The 27,087-nt window shown below is 51.2% G+C and overlaps 1 protein-coding gene across 1 annotated transcript in view; it reads left to right on the plus strand.

Moving 5' to 3' along the window:
* LOC133350502 (sushi, von Willebrand factor type A, EGF and pentraxin domain-containing protein 1-like) overlaps window positions 1-27,087 on the plus strand; it is a 44,152-nt gene that overhangs the window by 11,917 nt on the left and 5,148 nt on the right. The window contains 12 exon segments of the mRNA XM_061564846.1: window positions 2,897-3,088; window positions 5,119-5,286; window positions 5,715-6,387; window positions 6,694-8,338; window positions 8,340-9,810; window positions 11,548-11,776; window positions 17,132-17,287; window positions 18,557-18,794; window positions 20,241-20,456; window positions 22,302-22,472; window positions 23,123-23,218; window positions 25,082-25,177. Coding sequence (XP_061420830.1) covers window positions 2,897-3,088; window positions 5,119-5,286; window positions 5,715-6,387; window positions 6,694-8,338; window positions 8,340-9,810; window positions 11,548-11,776; window positions 17,132-17,287; window positions 18,557-18,794; window positions 20,241-20,456; window positions 22,302-22,472; window positions 23,123-23,218; window positions 25,082-25,177 — 5,351 coding nt within the window.

Below are 27,087 nucleotides of genomic sequence, written 5' to 3' on the forward strand. Positions count from 1 at the left end.
CTGAAAAAAAAACAACAACAATTCATCATTTAAAATATGAAGCAACCGCTTCCGTCATGCGAACCCATCTCCTGTGGTGCCCCGGATGGATATTTTTATTTGCTACAGAATTACCACGGGGGGATACTGCCACGGTGCAATGATTGACGGCCGCCCTGGAGGTCACCGGTGGGATTCGGACCGGCGACCTCCAGTGGCTCAAGTCGAGTGGCAGAACCAGATGTTTACGCGGTGCGCTTTTGGCGCAAGTCGTCTGGTGACCAGCAGGCCCGAGGCCACCAACTCGCCGCAGCTTGACACCCGGTTTTAATCACACGGCGGGCTCAAATCCAGACTCGAGCCCAGGCATCTCGGTGGCGCTGGCTGCGTGTCCTGACCTCTGAGCCACTCGGCCACCAAGTTATTTCAGTGATTAGAGGGAGATCGTGCATCAGGGACTTCACCTCCCTCCCCGCCACGAGCGTACGCTTTGCACGCTTGCGGTAAACGCCGATAACGACGGGCGACCCCCGAACGTAGCAATCTGCAGTTATTTCAGAATGTAACGTTTCGATGTGCAAACAAATGAGTCGGGGTCGACGAAGGTGAAAATCATTATACATCTAACCACTCTTTCATTATTATCATCATCATCATCACTGTAATCAGAACGGAGCTTTGTGCAAGTTAATTGCTTTGAAGTCTCCGCATTCTACTGAATAACCGAACGCGGTAATTGTGCGGAGTGGCCACCAAACGACTCCTCTCATGCTTGCCGTCGGGACTCACACATCTCACACATTTGAGACCACAGTAATGAAGTCTTACGCACGGAGAGAAAAGCCTCGCTTAGTCGTGACGCTCTCCTCCTTTCTTCGTTGGAGAGTCGTATTTGCGACGTTGGGACACTCGCTCGCTGCGTACGGTATCAGGGTGAGGGGTCATTTGCGTGAAGTCCACGCGACTTGACAATGGTAGCTCGAAGCATCGCGTGAGGCGGTAGGAGCGGTGGCGCTGCGGTTAGCGCACTGCGCTATGAACCCGGTGGCCTCTGGCCGACTGCAAGGCCACGTGGCCAGGTGTTGGCGACCTGCGGCTCTTGAAACACAGAAATCCCTCTCCAATCGTGGGGGTTCGGTTCCGAGAAAGGCCGTGGCAGGGAAATCCGCGGAGGCCTCTGGGAAAATAGGGGAATAGGAGATCAGATTCGTCACAGCTCAACTAAGTTCCATGTTTCTTCACCAAACACGAATAAAATAGAGGACAATCTTGATTTGGAGCTCTCTCTCCCACTTCAGCAATTTTCTCTTGCTGTGGTTTTCCCACCTGATGATTGCTTGTGTTGCAATCGGAACGTCGTGATTGGTTTTATTTTATTTCTAACTACGTGACTTTACCGAAAGATCCAAAGAAAATAGAGTACATTGCACAATAAGGCGATAAAACATGAATCAACATTCAATTAACTTTTTATTGAGGGTACAAGTCCATGATTATGGCGACGATGACGACGATGAGAAGATGGGTGAAGGGGTGGTGAGAAGGAGGAGGCTCTCAGCCCTCCCCCTTCCCCTCTTCCTCCCGCGTCATCAACGACAGGTGAGTGGGCAGGTGAGGAGGCTGACGAGGAGGCACCACGAGCATCAACACGAGCCCTGATCACAACATCACTGGACGCAACACTCTCACCACGCACGAGCCGATCCCACACGTCCCCTTTACTCTGCAAGCCCCTCACTTTCATCGCTCCCTCTCCGACGGACAGCCGACAACGCTACGCAGCGCCACGGGTCGCGCGGAGGAGAACCGCGGCCCCCGCGAAATTTGTAAATGCGGACCCGTGCCTACCCGTGGATACTCAAAATGTCCAGGCCACATTTGGTGAATCGGGATACAGATACTGAAGCGCGTGCACACGAATTCCGTGTGTGCGCGGTCGGCTAGGGATTGCTGCATCGAGTTCTGGATATTTTAAAGCTTTTCATCCAATGTTGGATTTTTTTGTGGCGTGATGGAAGTGAATATTCTTGCAATTTTCAAGATTACATTTAAACACGACAACTGACAACTTGTTTTTTCGTGCGATCGATTGTTGGTATGCTGTCTTTTTTTTTTACGCAATGTTTATTCCACGTTCACGATTCATAAAAGGGCTGCTGATGCGTAATGGCGATCACACCGAACTTGCGATCCAGAGGGTTGCCAGTAGTAGTCAATCTCCTGGCGTGGCAGATAAAAAAACAGTGCAAGTTCCCGAAATGCCACCGCATCCCCACACACGCCGTTCTCGCCCAGCAGCGTTCGTGGCTTCACTCGGGTTATCGGCAGGTCTTGTGTGGTGCTATGTGTTTCGTTGATTGTTAAATTTGAATCACAGTTCCTATGATCACTGTCACATTGTTTTCATAGCTTCACTTTGGTGATTTCGAAAACGTTTAGGTTTAGCCATGTTTCTTTGTTGTAGTACAGAGTTAGACTGATAACTTTAATCTAAATTGCCTTGTGGTTGTTATTGTTTGACTTGCATCCCACTGGGATTGTTGCACACAGCGTTGATATACGGCGCTTTTTCTGGAAGACTTTGCTGTTTTTTTCCTGGACTTTTCTGTTGCGTGTAGTCACTTTAAGATGTTTCTTGTTCATGTTTTTATTTGTTGCGGTTGCACCCGAGTGAAGAGCCGAATGGCTCACAGGGCTCTACCTAATAAATGAAACTGAACTGAAAGTGTGGGCAAGGTGTCTCTGGCCAGCAGGGAAGAGTAGGCCAAAGTACCCTCCAGTGGAGGGGGGGGGGTCCTTAGAGCCTCCTATAGTGGAAGCCCTTCCCCTGCAGCGGCGTGGGCGACAACTAATTGCAGGGCTGCACCTTTACCATCGCTTTTTAAGTCGTGTATATTTCTTCCCTCCCCACGTGTAGGTGTCACGAGGGCTACACGCTCATCGGTGGCCCGACTGTCACGTGCATCTCCCACGGCGAGTGGAGCCAGAAGCTTCCGTCATGCGAGCCCATCTCCTGCGGCGCCCCGGATGAAATCACCAACGGGGTGATCACGGAAAACGGAATAACGTATCTGTCTACCGCAACATACGTGTGCACCACGGGCTACAGGCAAGCGTGTGACTCGACCTCAAAGTGATTTCCCGCTGCACAAATGATCGTGGAGGCGGTGCTTATCTCCCGTTTGACAGCCGGGCGGCGGGGGCTATGCTGCTGCATGTGCCCTGGCAGCGGCGAGGGTTGCTGGATCGCCGCACAGATGTCGTCGTGGAACTCCATTCCCGTGGGTGTTGATGAGGTGCCATGCCCTGGTGCCATGCCCTTGCTTTCCAGGAGAAGGCGGTACCGAAAAGTGCGGGCTAAAACCGTCTGCATGGGATACATTGTTGCCCCTTCTTACGGATTGGTTTTCTTGGTGTGCTCAGGTTTTCTCCCGCGTGTGTAAACACTCATTTTATATGTATAGGAATGCAGAGCTTGGGCAATTGTTGGTACCAGCTCACCCGCTGGTTGCCTTCCAGCTTGTTTGTGGTTCTTCAACGAATGTGAGATGCAACTTACATGAACGACGCTGTGCTATTATTTACAGCGCTAATGCCAGTGATGGAAATTCACCTTTCCTACGGTGGGGGTTGAATCTCTCCATAGGACAACCAGTGTTGACATTTCTTTTTACTTATTTTACCAATCCCAGAGGTACGACGGGCTGAATTAACCCGCAATCAGGATTTGAACTCGTAACCTACTGGTTGCGAGCCGCTTCACTCACTTGACCTATGACCTAGGGTTGCCACCGTTGAGGTATAAAAACGAGGATATATCCCTAGGAAGGAGAAAAAGACTATCTTACGATACCAGAAGAGGAGAGAACGACACGTTAATGGTACATGTGGGCTTTCACGACCATTATCATGATTGTTAATTAGTTCATTTTGGATTAGATTGTCGCGGAAAATGTAAAAAAAATCTATAATTGCGCCACTGGGTGTAATCTCCAGCGAAGCATCGTGAAAAATTTGCCCAGAGAAGGTTTACGGAGTATGAAGACTTTTTTTTTCGGAGCGTCTTGAATTGTAATTTTTGGAAAATCGATTTTTGCTGCAATTCCTCATCGATCCCGTGATGCCAGAGTCCACCTCATCAGAGAGAGCCGTTGACACCTGATGATTCTGGATGTGATATCCAACACAGCGGCGTACACAACTGTCAAAGTGTTGCTCGCTTTTTGACTTTCTGGTGTTGATAAAAAACCAAACCCATTGGTCTATTTGCCCACGTTGACAACTTGATTTTGATTGCCTCTGTCGGGTGGTGGAGGGTTATAGTGACAAAAATGTACATGCTGCTACCCCAAAAGAAATCCGTTAAGATTTCTGGAACCTTCTCAAAGACCACTCCCCTATCTCCGGGCTGTTTGAGATAGTCTCACAGACTGCCCTGACCTCTGACCTCTAACCTGGTTACACGCTCAGCACGATCAAACTCTACTAATGCCCCTCTCCGCAATGTGCGGCGCATGTGAGCCGCAAACCACTACAGATGCTTCGTCTTGAGTGGTGTCGGTGTCATTATCATTATTACGCAATTGACAAAACCCGGAACTTTTAATGTCTTGGGAAGATTTACAGATTTCACCAGGACAGCCACACTCTATTTCAAAAAGACGATGATCCTGAGAAAACCAGGACAGGTGGCAACCCTACCTGTGACCAAATCACCCGGAAATCACTCGATCTGATCAGGTGTTGGCAGCGATGCAGGTTTGAGCTTGGATAGTGCCTGGATGGTTGACCACGATGCGTAGCAGGTTGTTGTTGGCTGCGAGGCTACGTGGTGGGGAGCAAAGGTAAGTAGAACAAAAATAAATCGCTGTTCCCTCCTATGCTCCCACGTATGTATGCTCCTCGCCTTCACCAACCGGCGACGACCAACGAGGTGAAGTATGGTCAAAGAACCCGCACGGCACGCGACGTTCAGGGTAGGCCGTCATCCGGCAGCGCACCGACCGGAAGGGCCCCGCGGGCCCCGAACCGAGGGCAACGTCTCCGTGCCGTGTCGGTCACCCGAGGAAAGGCCGTTGCCTGACAAACGTGAGCCGACCGTGAGGGGCGGGGGTGGTGTGGGGCCATCCGTGTGTGCAGACTGCGCGGGCCCTACATGCGGACGTGCCAGGCGTCGGGCCAGTGGAGCGGCGAGCCCCCAGAGTGCGAGGTGATCTCGTGTGGGGAGCCGCCCCGACTCAGCCACGCCATCGTCAAGGGGGAGGGCTTCACGTTCGGCAACGACGTGACCTACGTCTGCAGCGACGGGTGAGCGGCTGCTTGACACGTTAGGGGTCGGCTTTCGCGGCCGATATTATTCGTGATGAAGGATTTCTTTTTTTGGTTTGGATCACGTAAAACAGGAATGTGTCGTTAACCCTACCACCGCCACAGCCACCCGACACAGCCTATTAGTAAGGGTTGTCACACAAACGCAACGTGCCAATTAGGTGCTACTTCAGCGCACTGTTATGTTGGAGAGTAAACCCAGAACACAATTCTGGCAAATCGCCTGATGAAGCTGGTTGTCGTATTCACCAGCGAAACGCCACGGTACTCGAATTGTAAATGTTGCGGCCGCGGAAAAGAATGAGACATCGGCGCCTCTCAAGCTGAGACCGCACTTTAAAGCCTCGACGCGTCGCGCAGTGCCGTTGACGTTGCTGCGCTCAAACCACGTGAACGTTCGTTTGCAGATACAACCTCGTGGGAACTGCCAAGATGGCGTGCCTAGGCTCTGGCATGTGGACGCTCAGCAATGCGCGCTGCACCCCGCTGTCGTGCGGCGCGCCACCCCGCATCGAGAAAGCCGTAGCCAAGGGGGACAGCTACCTGTTTGCGAGCACTCTGCTTTACGTGTGCGCCGATGGCTACAAGTTGGAGGGGCACAAGGAGATTGTCTGCAACGTGCACGGGAAGTGGGCTCCGACCGTCGGAGAGGACTTTCCGCAGTGCGTCTCTCAGTACTGCGGCAGGCCACCTGCGGTCATCTTCAGCACCATGGACAGCCCGAACGCGGACAACTTCACCGTGGGATTTACGGTCAGCTACAAGTGCCAGGAAGGTTACCAGCTGAACGGGGACGGTAAGGTCACCTGCCAAAGCGGGGGTCGTTGGCTCTCTCCGATACATTCGATCCGATGCATTCCCGTGGACTGCGGAGAGCCGGCCACGATTGACAGAGGCTACGTCAGCGGCAACAACTACAGCTTCGGGGCGGTGATCGCTTACAGCTGTGAGCGGGGCTATTACATCAAGGGGGAGAAAAAGCGGACATGCCAGTCGACGGGAGAGTGGAGCGGCAAGCTCCCCAGCTGCCAGCCCGTGTCCTGCGGGGAGATCCCTCAGATTGACAATGGGCGAGCGGAGGCGAGTCTTTCCTCTTGCGCGTCGCGAGAAGTCTGCGGCCGTCGGTTGATGCTCCGTGTGTTCGCAGGGGGAGGTCAACGTCTGTTGGTCTATGGCAGCGTGCTTCAGCCGGCCGCGTAAGAAAGCGAGTGCCTGCTGGTGGGGCCACGTGACGTCGTACGTGACGACTTCACAGTGTCAGGGCGTGCAGATGTTATGACGTCACACGGCATTAATATTGGTAACAATTGACCGCTAATTTGTATTTGTTCATCTGTGGGCATTCAACCCCTTTCGCTTGTTAACTTTCCCCCCTCGTCCCCCCAGGCCCCCAACGGGACGGTGTTCGAGAGCGTGGTGCGCTACCTCTGCGACAAGGGCTACCGCCTGCATGGCAGCAGCACGCGGAGCTGCCAGGCCAACCGCCAGTGGTCCGCCGAGTCGCCCGCTTCGTGCGTCGAAATGCAGTGCAAGTCGCCGCCCGTGCTGGAGAACGGCGTCGTCAGCTCGATCGTCGCCGCCGGCAAGGTCAAGCGGCACGCCACCCACAGGGGTCGCGCCGCCAAGGACGACGCCGCCGCCGCCGCTGCGGCCAAGGGTCACGTGATGAGTCCGGGTTTCCAGTTGGAATTCAAGTGCAAGGAGGGCTTCCAGCTCTCTGGGGACTCCGTGTGGACCTGCAGCGCCGACGGACTGTGGAACACCGGCGTGGTGCCCACGTGCAGCCCGGTGCGCTGCCCGACGCCTCCTCCGCAGGGAATCTTGCTTTCATCCGGCAACTCGTACAGCTTCAACAGCCTCCTGTTCATGAGCTGCGTCGAAGGCTACAAGCTGGTCGGGTCCGCAATCCTGCAGTGCACCGCCTCGAGAACGTGGAGCAACGCTTTCCCCAAATGCATTCCCATCAACTGCACCGCCCCGCCGGAGCTCCCGTTCGGGTCGGTGTCCGGCCTCGACTACTCGCTGGGGAAGAGCATCAACTTTTCCTGCTTGCAGGGATTTCACTTGAGAGGGAAATCCTCGCTCGCTTGCCTCCCGAGCGGACGGTGGAGCTCCGACGTTCCCGAGTGCGTGTCGGTGGAGTGCCCCCACCCGGAGACGATCGCCAACGGAATCGTGGACAACCAGGGGCTGACGTACCTCAGCCGAGCCTTCTACACGTGCAAGCCGGGCTACAGGTTGTCCGGCACGCCCACCATGCAGTGCGGGGAAGAGGGCCGGTGGATAGGCGCGGTGCCGACGTGCGAACCGGTCACGTGCCTCCCTCCGAAGGCCATCCCCAACGGCAGACTGACCGCGACAGGCACGAGCGTGGGCGACAGGGTGACGTTCGGCTGCGAACGCGGCTACAGGCTGGAGGGGGAGAGCAGCGTCGGCTGCGTCCACACGGGCCGGTGGAGCGCGCCGTTTCCCTCCTGCGTCCACATCACGTGCGGCCCCCCGCAGCCCCTGGAGAACGGATTCGTGGAAGGGAACGATTACACGTTCGGTAGCCTCATCATCTACAGCTGCTTTCCCGGCTTCCAGCTGCTGGGCAACGGGCTCCAAACGTGCGAGGAGGGCGGCTGGGGCGACAGGGCCCCCGCGTGCGTCCAGATGGACTGCGGCCCGCCGCCGCACATCGACTTCGGGGAATACGCGAAGATCCACGCGGATGAGAAACAGAACCACGGCGAAGAGGTGGGGGACGCGGTGGCCCCCAGAGACGAGGAACACGCAGGGGCGCTGATTTCCCTTTATTTCGATTTGCCCCCGGCAAACGAGAAGGGGGGAAAGCTGACGCCGACCGCACCCCCTGCGGAGCACAAGACCGGCAAGAACCACGGCTACCAAAGCGATGGCATGGCCTCGTTTGAACGCCGCGATCCACGGTCACCCTTAAACCGCGGAGACAAAAGGGAAATACGGATGCTTTTGGATTTCCTGAAGTCGATCGCGCCGAAAAAAAGACAACGGCGATTCCCACCTCGGCCCGATGTCTGAATATCTGTACGGAACGCTTATTCGGTATCACTGTTTGACCGGGTTCGATATGGAGGGGCCGTCCGTGTTGATATGCCAAGAAGACGGCACGTGGAATGGCACCGCTCCCAAGTGCCACGCGATCCAATGCGAGGAGCCGCGGCCGCCGGAAAACGGCGTCGTGGATTTCCACAGCCGCGGGTTCGAGAGCGTGGCGAGCTACCGCTGCGACGTGGGGTACACGATGGTGGGGCGGCCCTCCAGGTCGTGCACCACGAGCCGCACGTGGGACGCCGCGCCGCCCGTCTGCGTGCCCGTCGCCTGCGGGGCCCCGGAAGTCATCGCTCACGGCGGCGCCGTGCCCGGCGATGACGCCACGCACGGCGGCACGGTCCGGTACGGCGGCACGGTCCGGTACGCGTGCGCGCCCGGCTACTCGCTCGTCGGCCGACGGGAGCTCGTCTGCCAAGCCAACGGGACGTGGTCGGCCGAGAAGCCCAAGTGTTTGCCGCAGGAATGCAGGCCTCCCGCGGCGCCGTCGAACGGCCGGATCGTCGGCAGGGATCACACGTTCCAGAGCGAGGTCCGGTACGCATGCAACGCGGGGTACACGTTGATTGGGAAGCCCGTGCGCACGTGTCTGTTCGACGGCAGGTGGAGCAACAAACCTCCCGTGTGCAAGCCGGTGTCCTGCCAAGCGCCCCGACCGATCGCAAATGGGACAATCGAAGGCTCCGAATATACGTTCGGGAAAGTCGTGCACTACCGCTGCCTGGTCGGGTTTTCCCTGCGAGGCGTCTCGAGCAGGCTGTGCGAGTCGAGCGGCTCATGGAGCAATGGCAGCCCGTCGTGCGAGCGGGTGACGTGCGGGCCGCCGCCGGACGTCGCCCAGGGCTACCTCATCGACTCCAGCTTCGACTACGGTGACGCCATCGAGTACGTCTGCTTCTCGGGCTACGAGCTGCGGGGCGACCGACACCGGCGGTGCCTCTCCAACGGCTCGTGGAGCGCCGACAGCCCGCGGTGCGAGCCCCTCCTCTGCGGCGCGCCACCCGAGCCGGAGAACGGCGAGGCGGAGGCCTCCGAGCGCACGTACGGCAGCGTCGTCGCGTTCCGCTGCCGCGGCGGCTTCGAGATGACGGGCCCGGGGCGCGCCGTGTGCGAGGCGGACGGCAGCTGGAGTTCCGAGGCGCCCACGACGTGCCGCCGGAGGTCCTGCGGGAGCCCGCCGGAGCTCGCACGAGCCGCGCTCCGAGGAGGCGGCGGCGGTGGCGGGCAGCGCCGCACCGGGGAGAGCGTCGCGTACGAGTGCCGGCCGGGCTTTGCGCTCGTCGGAGACGCGACGCTGGCGTGCGACGACGCGGGCCGCTGGGGCGAGTTGCGCGCTCGCTGCGTCCCCCTGACCTGCGGCCCGCCGCCCCCGTCGCCCAGAGCTGAGATCGTCGCGGCCTCCAACGAGTACGACGGGAAGGCGTACTACAGGTGAGGGCGCACTCGCGTGCCTCCGGTACCTCGGTCCCAGGCCCCCCGCTGCATCAGCCTGCGCTGACCGGCACGGTGAAGTGTGGTCAAATAAATAAATGCCAGAGATATCGTGGCATGGGGTATCCTTAATCCGGCAGTGGATTGATAAAGCATTGTAAGTTATTATTAAAAATAGATAAAACAGTGGTGCAGTAATTCTTGCGCTGCGTTGTAAACCCCGTGTCCTGAGTTCAATTCCCGGCCATGGCTAACCTCAGTGGCGAGTGACATCTAAACCAAGGCCTTTCTCAACCACCAACCAGTAGTCCCATGGTTTGGGCGATGGTCCTCGTCTTAAGGAGGGCCATTGCTCAAGATTCTAGCTTGTTATACAGTATATGTTTACTATTATAAGGCAGTGTTAATAATGTAGGTGGTCAATTAATTCATATTATCCAGTATCCCCGAAATGTAAGTCGTAATTTCAATTCATAAACGCATTTTCTTTTTTGTTGCATAATTGTGTTCTCTAATTGTGTCACTTGGGTTTAACGCGTAGCAGGCGTTCGCGAACAATATCATCCATAATACAGGGTTTTTTTAGATCGCGTAAATATGTGTCGTTAAACCCGCCACCACCCGACACAGCAAATAAGTAAGGTTTGTCACGTAAACAAAACGTGGCCAATTCGTTACTAGTACAGCACACCGGTGTGTTGGAGAGCGAATCCACAACATTTACAATCTGAGTACAACGTTTCGCCAGTAATTACAACTAGCATCACTTGCTTTGTTACATGGAACATCGTCGCATAGCCGACCGTCAGATATCCTCGACCAATTACCCGCCCCGTCCCAGCTACATTCGCTCTCAGTGGACGTTCACGTCTCCAATCTTCTCACGCGCAGTCATGTGTTCACAATCTCATTGATTGATTGATTTAATTTGTTGACGCCGGCAAAAGAATCATTCAGCCCTAGGCCGCTTTACGGGAACGACTCCGCGGTTACCAGGTAAGCCCGCTGTGCTGTACAGCTCTCGGTCAGAAGTGACCTGGCTATCACAAACGACAGCTCAACGAAGTGGCTGATCGTGTGGAAATTTACAGCAGCCAAATACTCTAAACGCGTGTTTTCCTTAATGTGGAGGGAGAAACGGTTTGCGCTTTATTTTTGTCCAGTAACATGTTTGTGCTCGGCGTAGCTGCACATTGTCTGAAGACGTTCACACATCCGACATTTTCACTCGTCCGCCTACCCCCTCAATACCCCAGCGAGTCGGATCAGCGACGCTGGACCACGACGCGCTCTTAGACATCGAGTTACGGATTGCATTTGCCATAAAACGTGGCGGCCACCTCCGATTACCACAATTGGCTAAGTATGGCGCGAAAGAAGTTCAACATGCAGTCTGTTCTCCGAGAACGTCGTGTGTTTTTTGGAACGCGAATTGGCTATAACGCGATGAATGTATTAGGGAACGCATTATTTATAACGCGGATGCAAATTGGATACAACAAGATCGAGTGACCGGAACTACGTCGCGCGAGTAGGAATAAGCGGTTGTATGACTGCCTCGGCGTAACATGGTCGCACGGGACGTACGCGTCTCACGCGTTATCACAGACCGTGCCGTACCCTATATTGCTTTGATAACGCGGCGCTCTTCGGCAACGTAACTACCGCCGCGGTACGGGAGAACGCACCGCACGTAGCGTACGCACGCCCGCAACTTGGTGACGAACGCCGTGTCAGATGCGCCAAAGGCTTTCGTCTGGCGGAGGACGTGGACTGGCGCACGTGCCTGAGCAACGGCTCGTGGAGTGCCAACCCCATCACCTGCGCCCTGCGCTCGTGCGGACCGCCCCCCCGACCCCCCCACGCGCTCGTCCGGGGCGACGCGTTCACCGTCAACAGCTCGGTGCGCATCGGCTGCCGCGAGGGCTACCGCCTCGCCGCCGGAGAAGGGGTCTCCACGTGCCGGGTGAGACGTCGCAAGGCCGGGTTCGCAAGTCGTGCCGCCACGGGATTGCGCTCCAACGCGCGCACTTGTCTTCGCACGCATTTCATGGGCAGTACGGCAGAGAATTTGTATTTTAACTATTATTTTAAAAGGGTAGAGCCCACTGAGCTACATAGCTCTTTTTCAGAAGCGTTCCAACGTGCGTTTGTCTTGGGACGCATTGAATATTCAGTACAGAAACCATTTTATTTCATTTGATCAATTTTTATTTTACCAGGTATGGCTCACTGAGCTGTATAGCTCCTTTTTTTCAGAAGCAACTTGGCCCTAAATGATAGATCAACGAAGTGGCTTATCACATGGAAATGTATAGCAGCCAAATACTCTATTCGCGTGTTGATTCAAAATGTGGAGGGAAAAACCGGATGCAGAGAAAACTGTGCAAGCTGCCCGCTTTTGTGTGCTCAGCAGTAGAAAGAGCTGCACCACAGTTAGTCGGTCAGCAGGTCACGTGTGGTGGGGTAACGTGTGGTGGGGTAACGCGTGGTGGGGTAACACGTGGTGGGGTAACATGTCGTGGGGTAACGTGTGGTGCGGTAATGTGTGGCTACACTCACCTCTTCCAGGATGTCTGGCCAGCGTGTTAAGAGTAGGCCAAAACACCTTCCATCACGGGTCTCTCTCTCTCTCGAGCTCCCTCTAACGGAGACCCTTCCGCCAGCAGGGGCGAGAGCGAGCAACTGCAGGCCTGCGCATTTAGTGAGTTGGCAGATGTGAACGTTGTCTCTGTTCGTCTGGATTCTGTCACCAAGTTTAGGGAAATATTATTTGATCAATTTCACATTTTTTCAATAGAGTAAGTCCCCCAATAGCAACAGAATCAGATGTTTCAGTTTATTTCGTACATGATCATCTTGCAGGGCGGAAGGCCGTACAAAGTTCATACGCAAACGCTCGAATGCAGTATCCCAACTCAAAATAATGTAGGGCAGTGCTGATTTAAATTTGACGAACCCTCGACCAAGTGGTACAAATTCCTCATTCAGACTCGGGCTTTATTATTTCAGCTGGGGAGGCCCTACTGAGCGAAGCGGCTTTGTTACACGGTCGACCACAGCCCAATATCATCGGCAGGGACGGCAGCTACATGACATTGCAGTCACATAGAGTTACATAGAGTTACACAGAAACGCTCAGAGTTAAATAGAGAGCCATAGAGTTACACAGAAACGCACAGAGTTAAATAGAGAGCCATAGAGTTACACAGAAACGCTCAGAGTTAAATAGAGAGCCATAGAGTTACACAGAAACGCACAGAGTTAAATAGAGAGCCATAGAGTTACACAGAAACGCACATAGTCAAATAGAGAGCCATAGAGTTACATAGAAACGCACAGAGTTAAATAGAGAGCCATAGAGTTACACAGAAACGCACAGAGTTACATAGAGAGCCATAGAGTTACACAGACACGCACAGAGTTAAATAGAGAGCCATAGAGTTACACAGAAACGCACAGAGTTAAATAGAGAGCCATAGAGTTACACAGAATCGCACAGAGTTAAATAGAGAGCCATAGAGTTACACAGAAACGCACAGAGTTACATAGAGAGCCATAGAGTTACACAGAAACGCACAGAGTTAAATAGAGAGCCATAGAGTTACACAGAAACGCACAGAGTTACATAGAGAGCCATAGAGTTACACAGACACGCACAGAGTTAAATAGAGAGCCATAGAGTTACACAGAAACGCACAGAGTTAATTAAAGAGCCATAGAGTCACACAGAAACGCACAGAGTTACATAGAGAGCCATAGAGTTACACAGAAACGCACAGAGTTAAATAGAGAGCCATAGAGTTACATAGAAACGCACAGAGTTAAATAGAGAGCCATAGAGTTACACAGAAACGCACAGAGTTACATTGAGAGCCATAGAGTTACACAGAAACGCACAGAGTTAAATAGAGAGCCATAGAGTTACACAGAAACGCACAGAGTTAAATAGAGAGCCTTAGAGTTACATAGAGACTCAGACCATAGCCCAAGGCCATTGGCAGTGTCAACAGTTCAGAATAAGAATATTTATTTTTCAGAGTAGATGTGGGTAAGAACGTTACAAAAACAACCAATACAAACACACGATAGCAGTGCAAAGTACAAAAGCATAAACAAATCCCCCAAACACAAACAGATACAACACGAAACCATCCCCATCCTACCCGGGCATCGCAGGGTAGCGCAATGTGCAAATTAACCAGGGCAAAAGTAACAACAAACTTTCACGCGAAACCCACGCCAGAACTTCCAAGCAAACAGGACAGACAATAAATAAATAAAGTAGTTTCGTTTCGATTTAAAGCTTTCGTGACTGCAGGGATTCATCTTCTTGGTTCTTTCGGTAAAGTCACGTAGAAGGGAAATAATAAAATAATAAAAATAAAACATAATAAAGTAATATAATAATACAATAATAAAATAAAGTAGTGTTCAGCGACAAATAAAACGGCCATCAAAAATCCTGTCACAGGCGTTCGTGTAAATAAACCGTCGGTACATCCTCAGACATAACGGAGATTCGTTGGAGCGACATCACGGGAGATTAGTTTGAGCGACATAACGGAGATTCGTTGGAGCGTTCACCATCGTGGCAAGAGGGGATAACACACACGCACGGCTAGAGACGTAAATGTGGAATGTGTAACACGTGGCAGACTTTCACGACCAATATTATCCATACAGAGTTTTTTTTTGCGGGTTAAATCGCTTAAATATAAATGTGTGGTGAAACCCGCCACCACCCGACACAGCCTTAGTGAAGTTCAAGACCGAAACGGGAGAATTTCTACACAACTGTGGCTGTCGCCTGATGAGACTGGTTGTTGTTGTTGTTGTAATTACCGACAAAAGGTCATGCACGGTACTCGAATTGTTAATGTTGTAGTGGGTTTACTCTCCAACACACATGCGGTGTAGTGCTGAACTAGTAACGAATTGGCATGTTTTTTATACGTGACAAACCCTACTGATTGGCGTGTGTCGGGTGGTGGCGGGTTTAACGACACATTTATATTTACGTGATCTCACAACAACAACAAAACCTCTCTTATGGATAATAGTGGAATATTAAGAGTTTTATTTTAGTTCATTTGTTACACTCGATGACATTCTGAGTCTGCCACGCACGAGCAGGCCGTGAAACCGGGCCCGAGTTCTCGATGCAGGAACGGTCACCAGGCACTCGGGGGTCCGTCTAAGCTTTCTTGAAAAATCTGTCACGGGTGATGGAATCTTCATTATAAATACTGAGCTGATTTTTGATAAAAGAAGAAGATGTACTTGGGTAAAATGTTGATGCTTCTGAGAATAAGAGAAGCCTTCGGGGTGCATTGGTTTGAGTGATGAGTGAGTAATTACAGAACAACAGAGGATGCCATCACCTCCATTGCCATCACTTCAACCATTATCCCCCTGTCACTTATTTCACGTGATAATAATTTTTTTAAAGTATTTTTTTTTACCGTCATAAAAAAGACAACCGATAACGTTGATAAGAAAGCCGGGCGGGCGTAATGCAGCCTCAGACAATGAGGGCACGAACGAAGGCTCGCTGCGTTACCACGGTGGGGGTAAGAATTGGTGGGGGGGGGGGGGTAACGATTGGTGGGGTAACGATCGGAGAGGGGGGGGTAACGATTGGGAGCAGTGAATATAAGAGGGCGGGGGGGGGAAGAAGATGGCAGAAAGGGGAAAATAATGTAACCAAACAGAACCCAAAAATCCATGATAATATTAATAGCGGCAATTTAAATCTGTAAAGCGCCGCACCACCACATTCGCTCCTCGCTCGCGAAGACAGAGAGAGACCGGAGGCACGAGGAGGAACCACAGGCAGCAGTAGCCAGGCGGTGAGCCGGCGACAAATCTCCCCCTAAGCTCTGCGGTTCTCTATACGCCAAGGTGTTATCAACCGATCGATGAGTGTTTACATGCGGGAGGAAACCAAAGCGCCCGGAGAAAATCAACGCGTGCGAGGAAGCAACACTCTATCCCACACACCTTCGAGTAGCACGGTCGGCGATGTACGGTGCGAAAGAAGTTCAACATACACGGATACAGAAGAGACGGATGGTGATTAGTCCACGCTTTCTGTACTGCCTTCTGCTGGCGTGCCAGAGTAACATTCGTGCTGCCTCCACAGTGTATGTACCAATGTTGATCTTCTTCTGCACAGTACGTAGCTAATCGCAATAATCAGTGCTGGGTTACAGGCGTGCCCCAGCACCGCCCATCGTCGATACGGTCATATCGGAGTGCCTTCTAGAGCCAGCCAAGATTGTCCTCTGTAATTGGCCTTCAAAATGTAATGAGTAAATATCGAGTGTCAACACATTGGCACATTGGACTCATGGCGTGGTGATTATAATGTTTCAATGCTTTGTCTGTGTGGCGTTGGATGTGCAAAAACTCTGACATGACGATTTAATAACAGTTTGCGACTTCAGAATAGTGCCCTACTGTGCACTGCTTGAAACTCAATGCTGTTACTTCAAAGTATTTATATCCCCAGCCAAAATATACACCCTTGGTAATTTACAACACTGTTGGCGATTGAGAGTTTATCACGCAAAAAGCACACGCAAATGGAACACACTTCAACCTAACCCCTCGTGTTCTAGTTTGCTGTGTAGTGTATCCATTTGAAGTACTGTATGGTAGTGCATTCGTGAAGGTCAAGGCGCAGCCCTGCAATTGCTTTCTCACGCCACTGCTCGCAGAAGAGGCTCTCCTGAGAGGCAGCTCCAGAGAGCCCATTTGGAGTCGTACTTGGCCTACCCTTCCACGCCGGCCAGACGTCTTGGAAGAGGTGGGGGTACCCACACTTTACCCCACCACACGATGATTTGCCGATTGGCTGACTGCTGTGCTTCCCCATTTGTACTGCTGGCTGGGCAGAGGTATTGTGGAGGGCGGGGGGTTATGTCACTTCTAATCGCGCGCTTTCAGATGCGCTTATCTGCAGCCGTCTGGAACGCTCTTCCTTCCCATATTCGGAAGCCACAGGAGCTACGCACTTTTAAATCTGGATTGAAAACTCTTTTTTTCAGAACGGATTTTTGTGTTTACTTTATTGTCCTTTCCCCGCACCTCCGATTATCACGGTGGGCTACGTACGGTGCGAAAGAAGTTCAACGTACACACGTACAACTTACACGATTGTTTCAACTCCCGCACCTGGAGACGGAATCAAACCGGCGGCTTGCCGATCGCGAGTGCCACGTGCTAACCATTACGCACCGCTGGGCAAAACAACACCCCCCTAGGGCGCGTGTGCGCACGAGCGTTTAATTTCTTGACGTTTGTGCTTTTGTCGCAGGATGATGGAGTTTGGTCTCCGCCTCTGTCAGGAATTTCCTGCGAACCTGTGAGCTGCGGGAGACCAAATGTCCCCGCTCACGGCTCGGCGGACGGGCCCGGGCTTACGTTTGGCAGTGTGGTCACCTTCTCGTGCCGCCAAGGATACGCGTTGGAGGTGAAAGGAAAATGAGAATTGTGATAATCAGCAGCAGCCGTCACCGTGTGACTCTCCTTCATTCTCACGAAACTCGTCGTTCAATTCAACAAAACCGCTGTCGCAGTGTTGCGACGCATGTTCAGAAACAGCTGCCTTACTTGGTAAAATAAAAATAGATTTTTAAAAAAATGATCAACACAACAGGAGAAATTATGCTACGATGCTACTGCACCGCTAAGCGCAAACACAATCAACAACAACAAAAAACTCCACGCATTTGTCAATAAGAAAAACAATCTAAAATATGTGACATTTCAGGGCAATGTCCGTTCTTCACAGCACACAGAAAGAGATGGCAGAGAGGTGGAGTGGATAGCCAGGCTTGAGACTCCACTTTACACCACGGGGGCTGATGAGATTTACATTAAAAAAATGTCACCCGATCAACAGTTTTTAATTTGCCTTTGCATATTAACACGCCATTTTGGCGTTTGAGTTGCAGTTGCAGCAGTTGAAGCGATGGTGCATGTGTCTTAAGCCCCTCTCTCAACCTCCTTTCAGCCGGCAGTATGCCACGGGTGCTGCACAGTTGATAGGTGAATTGCGTGCAGTGGGGTCAAGTGTGGGTACCCCCACCTCTTCCAAGGTAGCTGCCCAGCGTGGAAGGAGTTGGTCAAAGTGCGCTGTGGGGAGGCTCTCTCGAGCTGCCCCTAGTGGAGACGCTTCCGCCAGCAGAGGCGTCAGCAAGCTATTGCAGGGCTGTGCCTCTACCGTTACGCTGCATTGATTTAGCGGGAGTTGGCGCTTTGGATCAGGAGATTGATCAAAATTCAGGAACACGTGGGTTCACACCCAGTCTGGGGCCGACTTCAGCTTTTGACGATGAGTAGCACTGTGTGGGAAGTCCACTGTAGTAAGGATGGGAAGACTGATCCCTGGCATAGGAATGTGGAATTTCCATCACCGGATCAGGGCCTCCGTTGGAGATGTCACCCCATTGCCCAAACAAGCAGGAAGACGAAGCCTCTGGGTCTCTGTCTGAACCTGTCTCTACATAAGTTGCTGGGTCTCTGTGGACCAATAAAGTTTCAAAGAAAATGCATCACATTACCGGAGCATGTTTTTGTTTGCATGTTCACCACAAGTACGTGTGGTTAATGCAGTCCATAATTCCTTGTAAAAGGTTTCTGTTTGGTGCTTCAACATCTCAACACCTCCTGTTTTATTGCCAGAAAGGGTGAGACATCCATTCTTATACGAATCCGACTTGCGGCGTTCGTCTCGCAGGGCCCAGCTCAGCTCTCCTGCCTGAGCAACGGCTCCTGGAGCGCAGGCAGCCCCGCGTGCGTGGCCGCGTCCTGCCCACCGCCCTCCGCGCCTCCCCACGGCTTCATCGTGGCAGCCTCCTACTCCCTGGGAGGCGTCGTCCGCTACGAGTGCGACGCCGGCTACGTCCTGCATGGCGCCCGCAATCGAAGTTGCTTGCCCAGCCAGGAGTGGAGTGGCACACCGCCCGCCTGCGTTGGTCAGTCGCTGTGGCATGCGCGACCGCGACGTCCGCCGTCGTTGGCGCGCGTTGTCTATTTCTCGAAGATGTTGTTTTCACGTTCATCTTCGAGGCGGGTTGTGTTGTGAGTAGGCGCGTCGGACCGCGTTCATTGGTCGTGGCGAGCGGTCGTGCGGCCGTGAGCACTGCGCTATGGAGCCGGCGACCCGAGTTGGATTCTCGCTCACGGCCACCAACACCGGTGACCAAAATCTGAACCAGTCTTGGGCCTCCCCTAGGTCGACTCAGTCTCAAATGAGTACCTGGTGCAGTGTGTAAACATCATCACTGGGTGTGGTGCTGGCCACCCACCGCATAGTGTGCCGTACCGGCCTTCATAGGTGCTCGCTAACAGCACTTGCCCCAACATTCTGTTAAGGCCACGTGGGGGTCATTCTTGTATAAGAACTATTTGGCTCAATGAGCATTGCCAGCAGAAAGAAAATCTGAGTCAGGTTGTAAAGACTGCAAGTGGCGTGGACACGTTATGAGAATGAGGCCGGATTTGGCGGTGCTGCGCCTAAGCAAGGGAAGACAGAGAACGGGGTGGGGGGGGGGGGTATAGGCTCAGGGGTGGAAGATCTTGAAGATCTTGAAGATCAATGATTGAGACTGAGGGTAGCAGTGATGCTGGTGAAAGAAAAAAAACCGTGATGGAATTTAATTCAGCCCCATCATCGCTGAACGGAAGGGACAGATTATGATGAACATGTATAAACTAAACTAGCAATTGTATTTATACATATTTTTATATTTTCTTAAATTACATTCCAATTATAAACATACAGTCCAGTGACACGGGTCATAACGCCTCCTTATTTACAGAGCTCATTGTTGTGACTTTACTGGGTTCGTTGATATTTTCCTAAAATAAACACATCGGTGGAGGGGGGCAGGAGGAGTGGTGGACATGTGGTAGGGATAGGAGCCACGCCATGCCACGTGTTGAACTGGGGGGCCGATGTCACACAGTCAACAAGGCCTGCGTCCTGGTGACACTGGGCCCGAGGAATTCAGATGTTGAGGGTGGTTTAAATGGGTCATTCAGGAATGGGTCCCATCCTCTTTACAAGCCTGACTCCTATCCTGTAAGCGTGCATGTATCTCAGATGGTCTGAAAAACATGCTCCCATCTGATGCGCTTCTGTGGCCGTCAGGAACGCTCTTCCTTCCGATATTAGGAAGCCACTGGAGCTACGCACAGTTAAGTCTTAATTGGAAACAAATTTTTAATAACTGCTTTTGTGTTCAGTTTGTTGTCCTTCCCCTGCACCTCCGACTCCGGATGATCAACGGTTGAATACGTACGTCGCGAAAGAAGTTCAACATATGTACACGGTCTAGTGCAGCAGGTGTAATTTAAAAGGCAGCGTAGTTATCACGGTGAACATTTTTGTTTCTCTTTCGTGCCGTTGCGTTGTGCAGAACAGTCCTGTGAACCCCCTCGGCCGATCACCAACGGCAGATCGGTCCGGGTCGGGCGCGGCGATGCTGGCGCGCACGCGGCAAATGCTCGATCCAGCTTCGTGGCCGGCAGCGCGGTTGAGTTTGTGTGCGACGAGGGATATCGGCTGGAGGGGTCCAAGCGGAGCTCTTGCACCGGGACCGGTGAATGGAGCGTCGCTCAACCGGCGTGCGTCAGTAAGTGTCGCTTTTTAGTTTCACCCGCACGCACGTGCACGCATCCACATTGCGGTGGTCCCTCGATTAACGATATTTCGATTAATGACCCGCCTCCCATAGGGGCCCCCCTATTGTTTCTCTTAACGATGCATTTTCGATTAACGATATCGTTACGATGTCACGCGGCCGCCAATTTCGGTCAATCGAAGCGCTCCCAAGGGGACTCAGCAGACCTCGGTCAATCAGCGACGGCCTTTAAGCCAACCATCTTCTTAGCCTAAGGTAAGAATCTGTATTATATTTTCTATTCTTTCATTATCTATCTATCCACGTTTATATGAACGCTTTAATATGTTCGTATAAGTTTATTTATTAAAATTGCGTGTTTAAATGTTATAAACTAAGTTTTTAGAGTGAAAAAGGTCAACTTACAATCATCTTGGAGCTAATTTAGCGTGTAAAATGCATTTCCCGTATTCAATTAACGATAACTTAATTTAACGATGGTTTTCGTGGAACCAATTAATATTGTTACCCGAGGGACCATTGTATGAGGTCGTTTCGTTTGTGTCCACGTGTGAATGTGTTTCGTTCGCGACGTCCGTAGCCAACCGTGCTAATCGGAGGTGAAGGTCTGCGTGTCTGTCGCACTGGGTACTTTAGTAACTTTCAGAGCCTGGGAGAGAACTACTGCTGGCAAGAGAACACTAAAGCGGAGGGGGGGGTGGGCGCTTTGAAAGATACTGGTGCAAAAAAATAACGCCGGAGAAAATTGAGGAAATCGGTTTGAGAATGCATTCCAGATTAGCAAGGACGAGGGGTAGAGGTTGGGGCACCAGTGAGCTGGGTAGGGAGACACACTGAAGACGTGGATATGGAGCAGAAAGGGTTAAGCGTGAACAGCGCGAGAGAATTAGTGCGGAACGGACAGCGGTGGGGGGCCTTCATGCGGCCCCATCGTCGCGGAAGCTGATGCAAGGGAAAGGCAGAAGAGCCGAGAAACGTATGAAGCACATTCTGTTTATGCGTGAAGCAACCGTAAACATTTAATTTAAGAAATACTTACGATCCTAAACCCAGAATGAGTTTACAATCGTGCAATCGGAAGGTTGCAAGTTCAGATCCCATTCAGGGGTCAGCTCGGTCTATCATAAATATTTTCCTATAAAATAGGTACCACTGTGTGAAGATGGTGGTTATCCCGCCCCTTGTCATACGAACGTGGATTGTCAACACTGGACTAATGCTGCGAATAGAGATTGGCAATGCTCCGTGCTCAATTGGTAGCAATTGTTGAATGCGCAGCGCTTTGTTAATCCACTGCTGGATTTAATGTCGCCCTAATCAATGTCGGTGTCATGGGTGTTGTTTGCCCCCAAACTTCAACACTCAACTATAATTTTTTATTTTACCAGGTAAAGTCCACTGAGCTGCTAGAAAGCTCTTTTTCAGAGCGACCTGGCTATCGCAAATAATAGCTCGACGAAGCAGCATATCACCTGGACATTTATCGCAGCCAAAATGCTCTAAATGCAAGTTTCTATATGTGGAGAAAAATCCACGCCACCACGGGGAGAGAGAGAAAGACGCAAACTCCAAATATACAGACATTGTCAGGATCGGGATCAAACGCACAACCTCCTGTATACCAGGCGAGGTAGTTAACATCTTGCCACCACTGCTCCCAAACCTACTTCATTTATTAAGCCTGCTTCAATTATCACCACTGCTGCTAACCGTGGCTGGGAATCAAACACAGGTGTGTGAGTTCATAGCGCAGTTAACTACCCACTGCGCCACCACTCCCCGTATTGTGACACCATGCTGTTACATGTCTTGGTATTGCTGCACATGTTATTGTAGGAGTCTACTGTGGAACCCCGGTGCCAGTGATGAATGCCATAATGCGTGGCATGTACTATCAATACGGGGACATGATTACCTACTCGTGCTACAGCGGCTACATGCTGGACGGGCCAAGCCGCAGCTTCTGCCTGCAAAATTCAACCTGGAGCCTGCAGCCTTCTTGCAAAGGTATGTCTCCAGCCGTTTAATCAAACCCATGAGGATTCCTCTACAGCTATAGTTTCTGGTGGGCCATATGATACAACTGGTGTAGGTACTTTGTTTTCCTTCCACACGTATAAACACTCCGCGAAGAGTTGTCTCAACATCCACAGAGCGTGGGCAATTGTTGGTAGTGCCAGTCCTGGCTGGCTTCCCGATTGTTTGTGGTTTCCCGTCCCTCTAAATCGTTGACTTTGCGTGTTTTTTTGGCGGGCGGCAACACTCTCTCCCATACAGAGTCAAGTTCTGAATGGCTTAGCGCAGTCGTGGTAGCGTCGCGTCTATGAAGACGACGCGAAGACCGCGTGCGAGCGTTTGAACTAAATGATTCGAATGAATAGCCATGCGATGCGGTCCCTGCATTGCGTGGCGCTTTCAGATGCGCTTTGGCTGCCGTCTGGAATGTTCTTCCTTCCGATATTAGGAAGCTACTGGAGCTATGCACTTTTAAATAATCCAGATTGAAACCTCATTTATTTATAACTGCTGTTTGTGTCTAGTTTGTTGTTCTTCCCCCGCACCTCCAATTAACACGGTTGGCTACGTACGGTGCGAAATAAGTTCAACACACACGTACATTCCATCCCGTTCATTTGATGGCGGTGTTCGCTGTGCAGCTGTTTGCAGGTTCCCCTGCCAGAATGGAGGATTGTGCCTGAGGCCCAATTCGTGTTTCTGTGCCGAGGGCTGGATGGGGCTACTCTGTGAGGAACGTAAGTACCGATGCGATAATGCACCGCATACGAGGGGCCGTTCTTATTGGGGGCTCTCGCGACCAATATCGCATAAGTAGCTTCAATTGGGTCAGATTGTGTAGGTACGTCATTCTTTTGAACCCTCTCCCATTCTGAGAAGTCTGCAAGTTGCAGGGTGGGGTCCCGTTCACCGCCGAATCTCGGAACGCACAAGCAGTTCAGCCAAATTTGTTTTTAATTTTAAAGAGCCATAGTGCCGTTGGTTATAAAGACATTGTATTCACCGCAGAGAACTCCAGCGACACGACCGCACTCTGCGATAGCTGGCGTCAAACTGTGCCACACACCCTCCCGCATGGCATTGTGGGAGCCTCGGTACCGGTAAAGTTATTTTATTTTTTCTTCTGGTTCGAAAGAAAAACCGATGACGTACACAACCCTCAACCACCCAGCAGAGCTAATCAAATTAAACAAAAATAAATATGCTTGTGCTCCTGCATTCTGGTTTTATAAAAACCAGATCAATTGCCATATTTGATTGGCTATATCGGCCTAGTTATAGTAAAAAAAAACGATATACGACATGATTTAACCCAAATAAATTAGTTATTAATCATATGTACGAGAACGTAACACAAACACTCCAGTTAATGTGAGAATGACTCATAGAGAATAATAATAATTCGCAACCATTTGTTAATATAATGCTGGATGAAGCCCTCCCCATGTTGTGTTAGTCATGGGGGTACTTAAATCACAGATGGGGGCGAGCCAGAACTACTTCAGATACGGTGTTATCACTCACCGCTGACGTGAGCTATGGCTGGGATTCAAACTAGAGTCTCCGGGTTCACAGGGCAGAGCGATAACCGCTATGCTGCTACTGCTCACATTATAAGCACTGTAAATCTTTAAATTAGACCGAGCTAATCAACCACTTATCCATTCACAGTACATCTTGAAAGGCAGCAGCAGGCTTCAATGCACATGTCCAAACCAGGACAAATGTGGGCACGTGTGAAATCTTGTGTGAAACACGCATTACAGCGCTAATTATTCCACAGCCAGACATTTTTTTTAAAGGTGTTTCTTAAATTCAAAGGAATTAATTGACATTGATGCCAATTGTGCTGCATGTCAGGTTACACACACATGTATTAGTTGTGATGGGTCTGTTGATTTGTAATTGAGTGTAGCTTTGTGCAGCAGTACCCATATTTATGTCTCCCCCTTTGACGTCATTTCACAAACACGTCCTTACTCTGTTATTATTGTTAACACCGCTACTAGCTCGTGATTTGCGTCGCCTCAACCCCACGCTCACGTCGCTGTCGGCATCGTCGTACGTCCGTCCTCGTTATCCGTTGCCTCTCAGCCTTCACCACCACCGCCACCACCACCGCCACCACCACCACTACCACCACCACCACTACCACCACCACCACCGCCACCACCGCCACCACCACCACCGCCGCCACCACCACCACCACCGCCACCACCACCACCACCGCCGCCTACCCCACCTGTACATCGCTTCCATTCACGTCGTTTCGATATTCGTCTTCGCACCTTTCAGGAACGCATCCCCGACGTAAGACCGGGGTATTTCCGTAGTATAGTTTAAACATCTAGTACTGAAATTGTATTTAAGAATGTAATGATGATGGTGTCTCCATGCAGCACTTTATAAAACATTCGCTCCCTTTAAGTTGTTTTAATCTCTCTCGCTCTCGTCTCAATTGCTTCTCTGATCTACTGATTATCGCCTGCTTGTCTCCCACTTGATGATAGTTGTACATCCTGTGACATGCGGGCCCGGGTTGGAACCCACGAGCGGCATCCCATCCTCCCTAATTGTCCTGTCTCCCCTCGTGATGTTAGCGATCTGCATCCTGCCGTGCCTGAACGGAGGACGGTGCAAGGCACCCTACCAGTGCGAGTGTCCGGACGGCTGGCAGGGCTCGCGTTGCCACCTCGGTGAGTGCTCCCAGCGGTGTTGCCCATTTGCTCGCGCGGTTGTAAAATCGCGCCGTAACGTATCGCACACTTACGCCGCTTCGCACTGCGCGGGCCCCCCACGGTGTTTCGTGGAGCGCGACTGCCAATAACATTGCGCAACCCGGCGGCAATTGTTTTAACGGGCCTCACTCATTTGATGAGATTCACGAAAGTTGAAACTGGTCCAGAGTTTGGCTGCTTAACCAAATGCTGCTGGGAAACGTGGAAGACCCACAGGCTGATGGACTGAAATTATTATGTGGTCTCACTGTTGGTAATATGCACGATTTATAAAACAAGCCACATCAACAGCTTCAGAACAGCAAATGGTCGCTGGCGCCCACACTTCCTCCTCCCCCGCAAGTGGAGAATTAGAGACACCCCACGGCGTGACTGCAGCCACCCGCACCAGACTATGGAAACGTCATCACGTTCTCTCTCGCAACTTGATCTCATCGCTTTCTTTCTCTCTGTCGATGCAGTAGTCGTGCAGCGTTCCAGATGCAATTCGCGGACAGCCAAAATCGCGGGTAGCAAGTTCGTGCCTAACAAGGGAACACTGTACTAAGTTTTGATGAAGATTGATGCTGGATGTAATCTCCAGCGAACCGTCAAATAAAATGTATCCAGTGAAGCTTTACGGCATATTTGCACGTGACGTGACAACTTGTTACGTTTAGCTCTGTCGGGTGGTGGAGGGTTAATGTAAAAAAAGATCCACCATACACTACATGATCTAACCCCAAAAGAAACCATTTATAGATCACATTGTGCATGATGCTCAAAGTCACGGTCCGGGTGTCATCATGGCCGATGCTGCAGGAATCATAGTCAATCTCTCTGATTCTACCTACCTTGGTTGACTGCTGCAGGCATCATTCTTCTCTTCTCCTATGGATGATTCCAATGGTAAAACAAATTCTTTTAGTACATTTGGGTTATTGCAAATTGGGTTATTAGTTTGGGCTCGACTCCTACTCAACCAACCCGAATATAATATTCGGTAAGAATCAGCACCGCTGTCAAAGCCTGAAACAGAAATGAAATGGGATTTTAACCGATATTCTGCCAAAGAAGAATAGGTGTTTCCATTGCAATTATATTGTGAATCTAGTTCAGATAAGCTTCGGCTATGTGTAGTAGCTTAGCTTACCATCGATGTTTCTATCAATTTTTGGTCATTCTAGATGATTCTGAGTGGCCATAATTGCCATTTAAAAAATGTATGTACGTTGAACTTCCTTCGAAATTGCCAATGCCTGGTGCCTGGAATTGCCCTGATTCCATCCATGCACAGAGAAGCTAAGTGTATAGCCAAGGCGTACGTACGTACACAGCTGCCACGTCTAAACGCTAGGCTAATGCCAGTGCTAAGTATACCAACAGTTGCCCTGTGAATACGCTAGGCTATAGCCATGGATACATATGCGTAACTGCCGAGTGTAAATGCTAGACTATACCCAAGGCTGTATGTACACGAATCTTCCCTATTTGTAAACTACACACACACACGCGCATAGCCGCTCTGCCTATACGATCACATTCGTATTTGAGTGTAAGAATGGACTCACAGATTCCAGGAATTTGCCCATCTTTAAATGTTATGATAAGCGACACGCTTCAATCCGTTATCTCTGTTTTTATTCAGGGCTAAAAGAAGTGTCGGGGATGAATTATCCCTGCTCGCTTCAATGTCATGTGCATAAGAGCATTAGCGGTCGGAGTTAGTATTTTTTTCAAATGGAAATTATTCACGGTGCATTAAAAAAAACCCCTAAATCTAGTATGTCCTGTGACGGTGGACTGTGCTTTATTACAAGAAGAAATAAACACACACACGCGTCCCTTACACCACTAGAAATAGCGTAAAATATTATATCGTTCAATCA

This window comes from Lethenteron reissneri, chromosome 4 (assembly GCF_015708825.2).
Source record: "Lethenteron reissneri isolate LAM-NWPU_2019-01 chromosome 4, ASM1570882v1, whole genome shotgun sequence".
Taxonomy (NCBI): Eukaryota; Metazoa; Chordata; class Hyperoartia; order Petromyzontiformes; family Petromyzontidae; genus Lethenteron; species Lethenteron reissneri.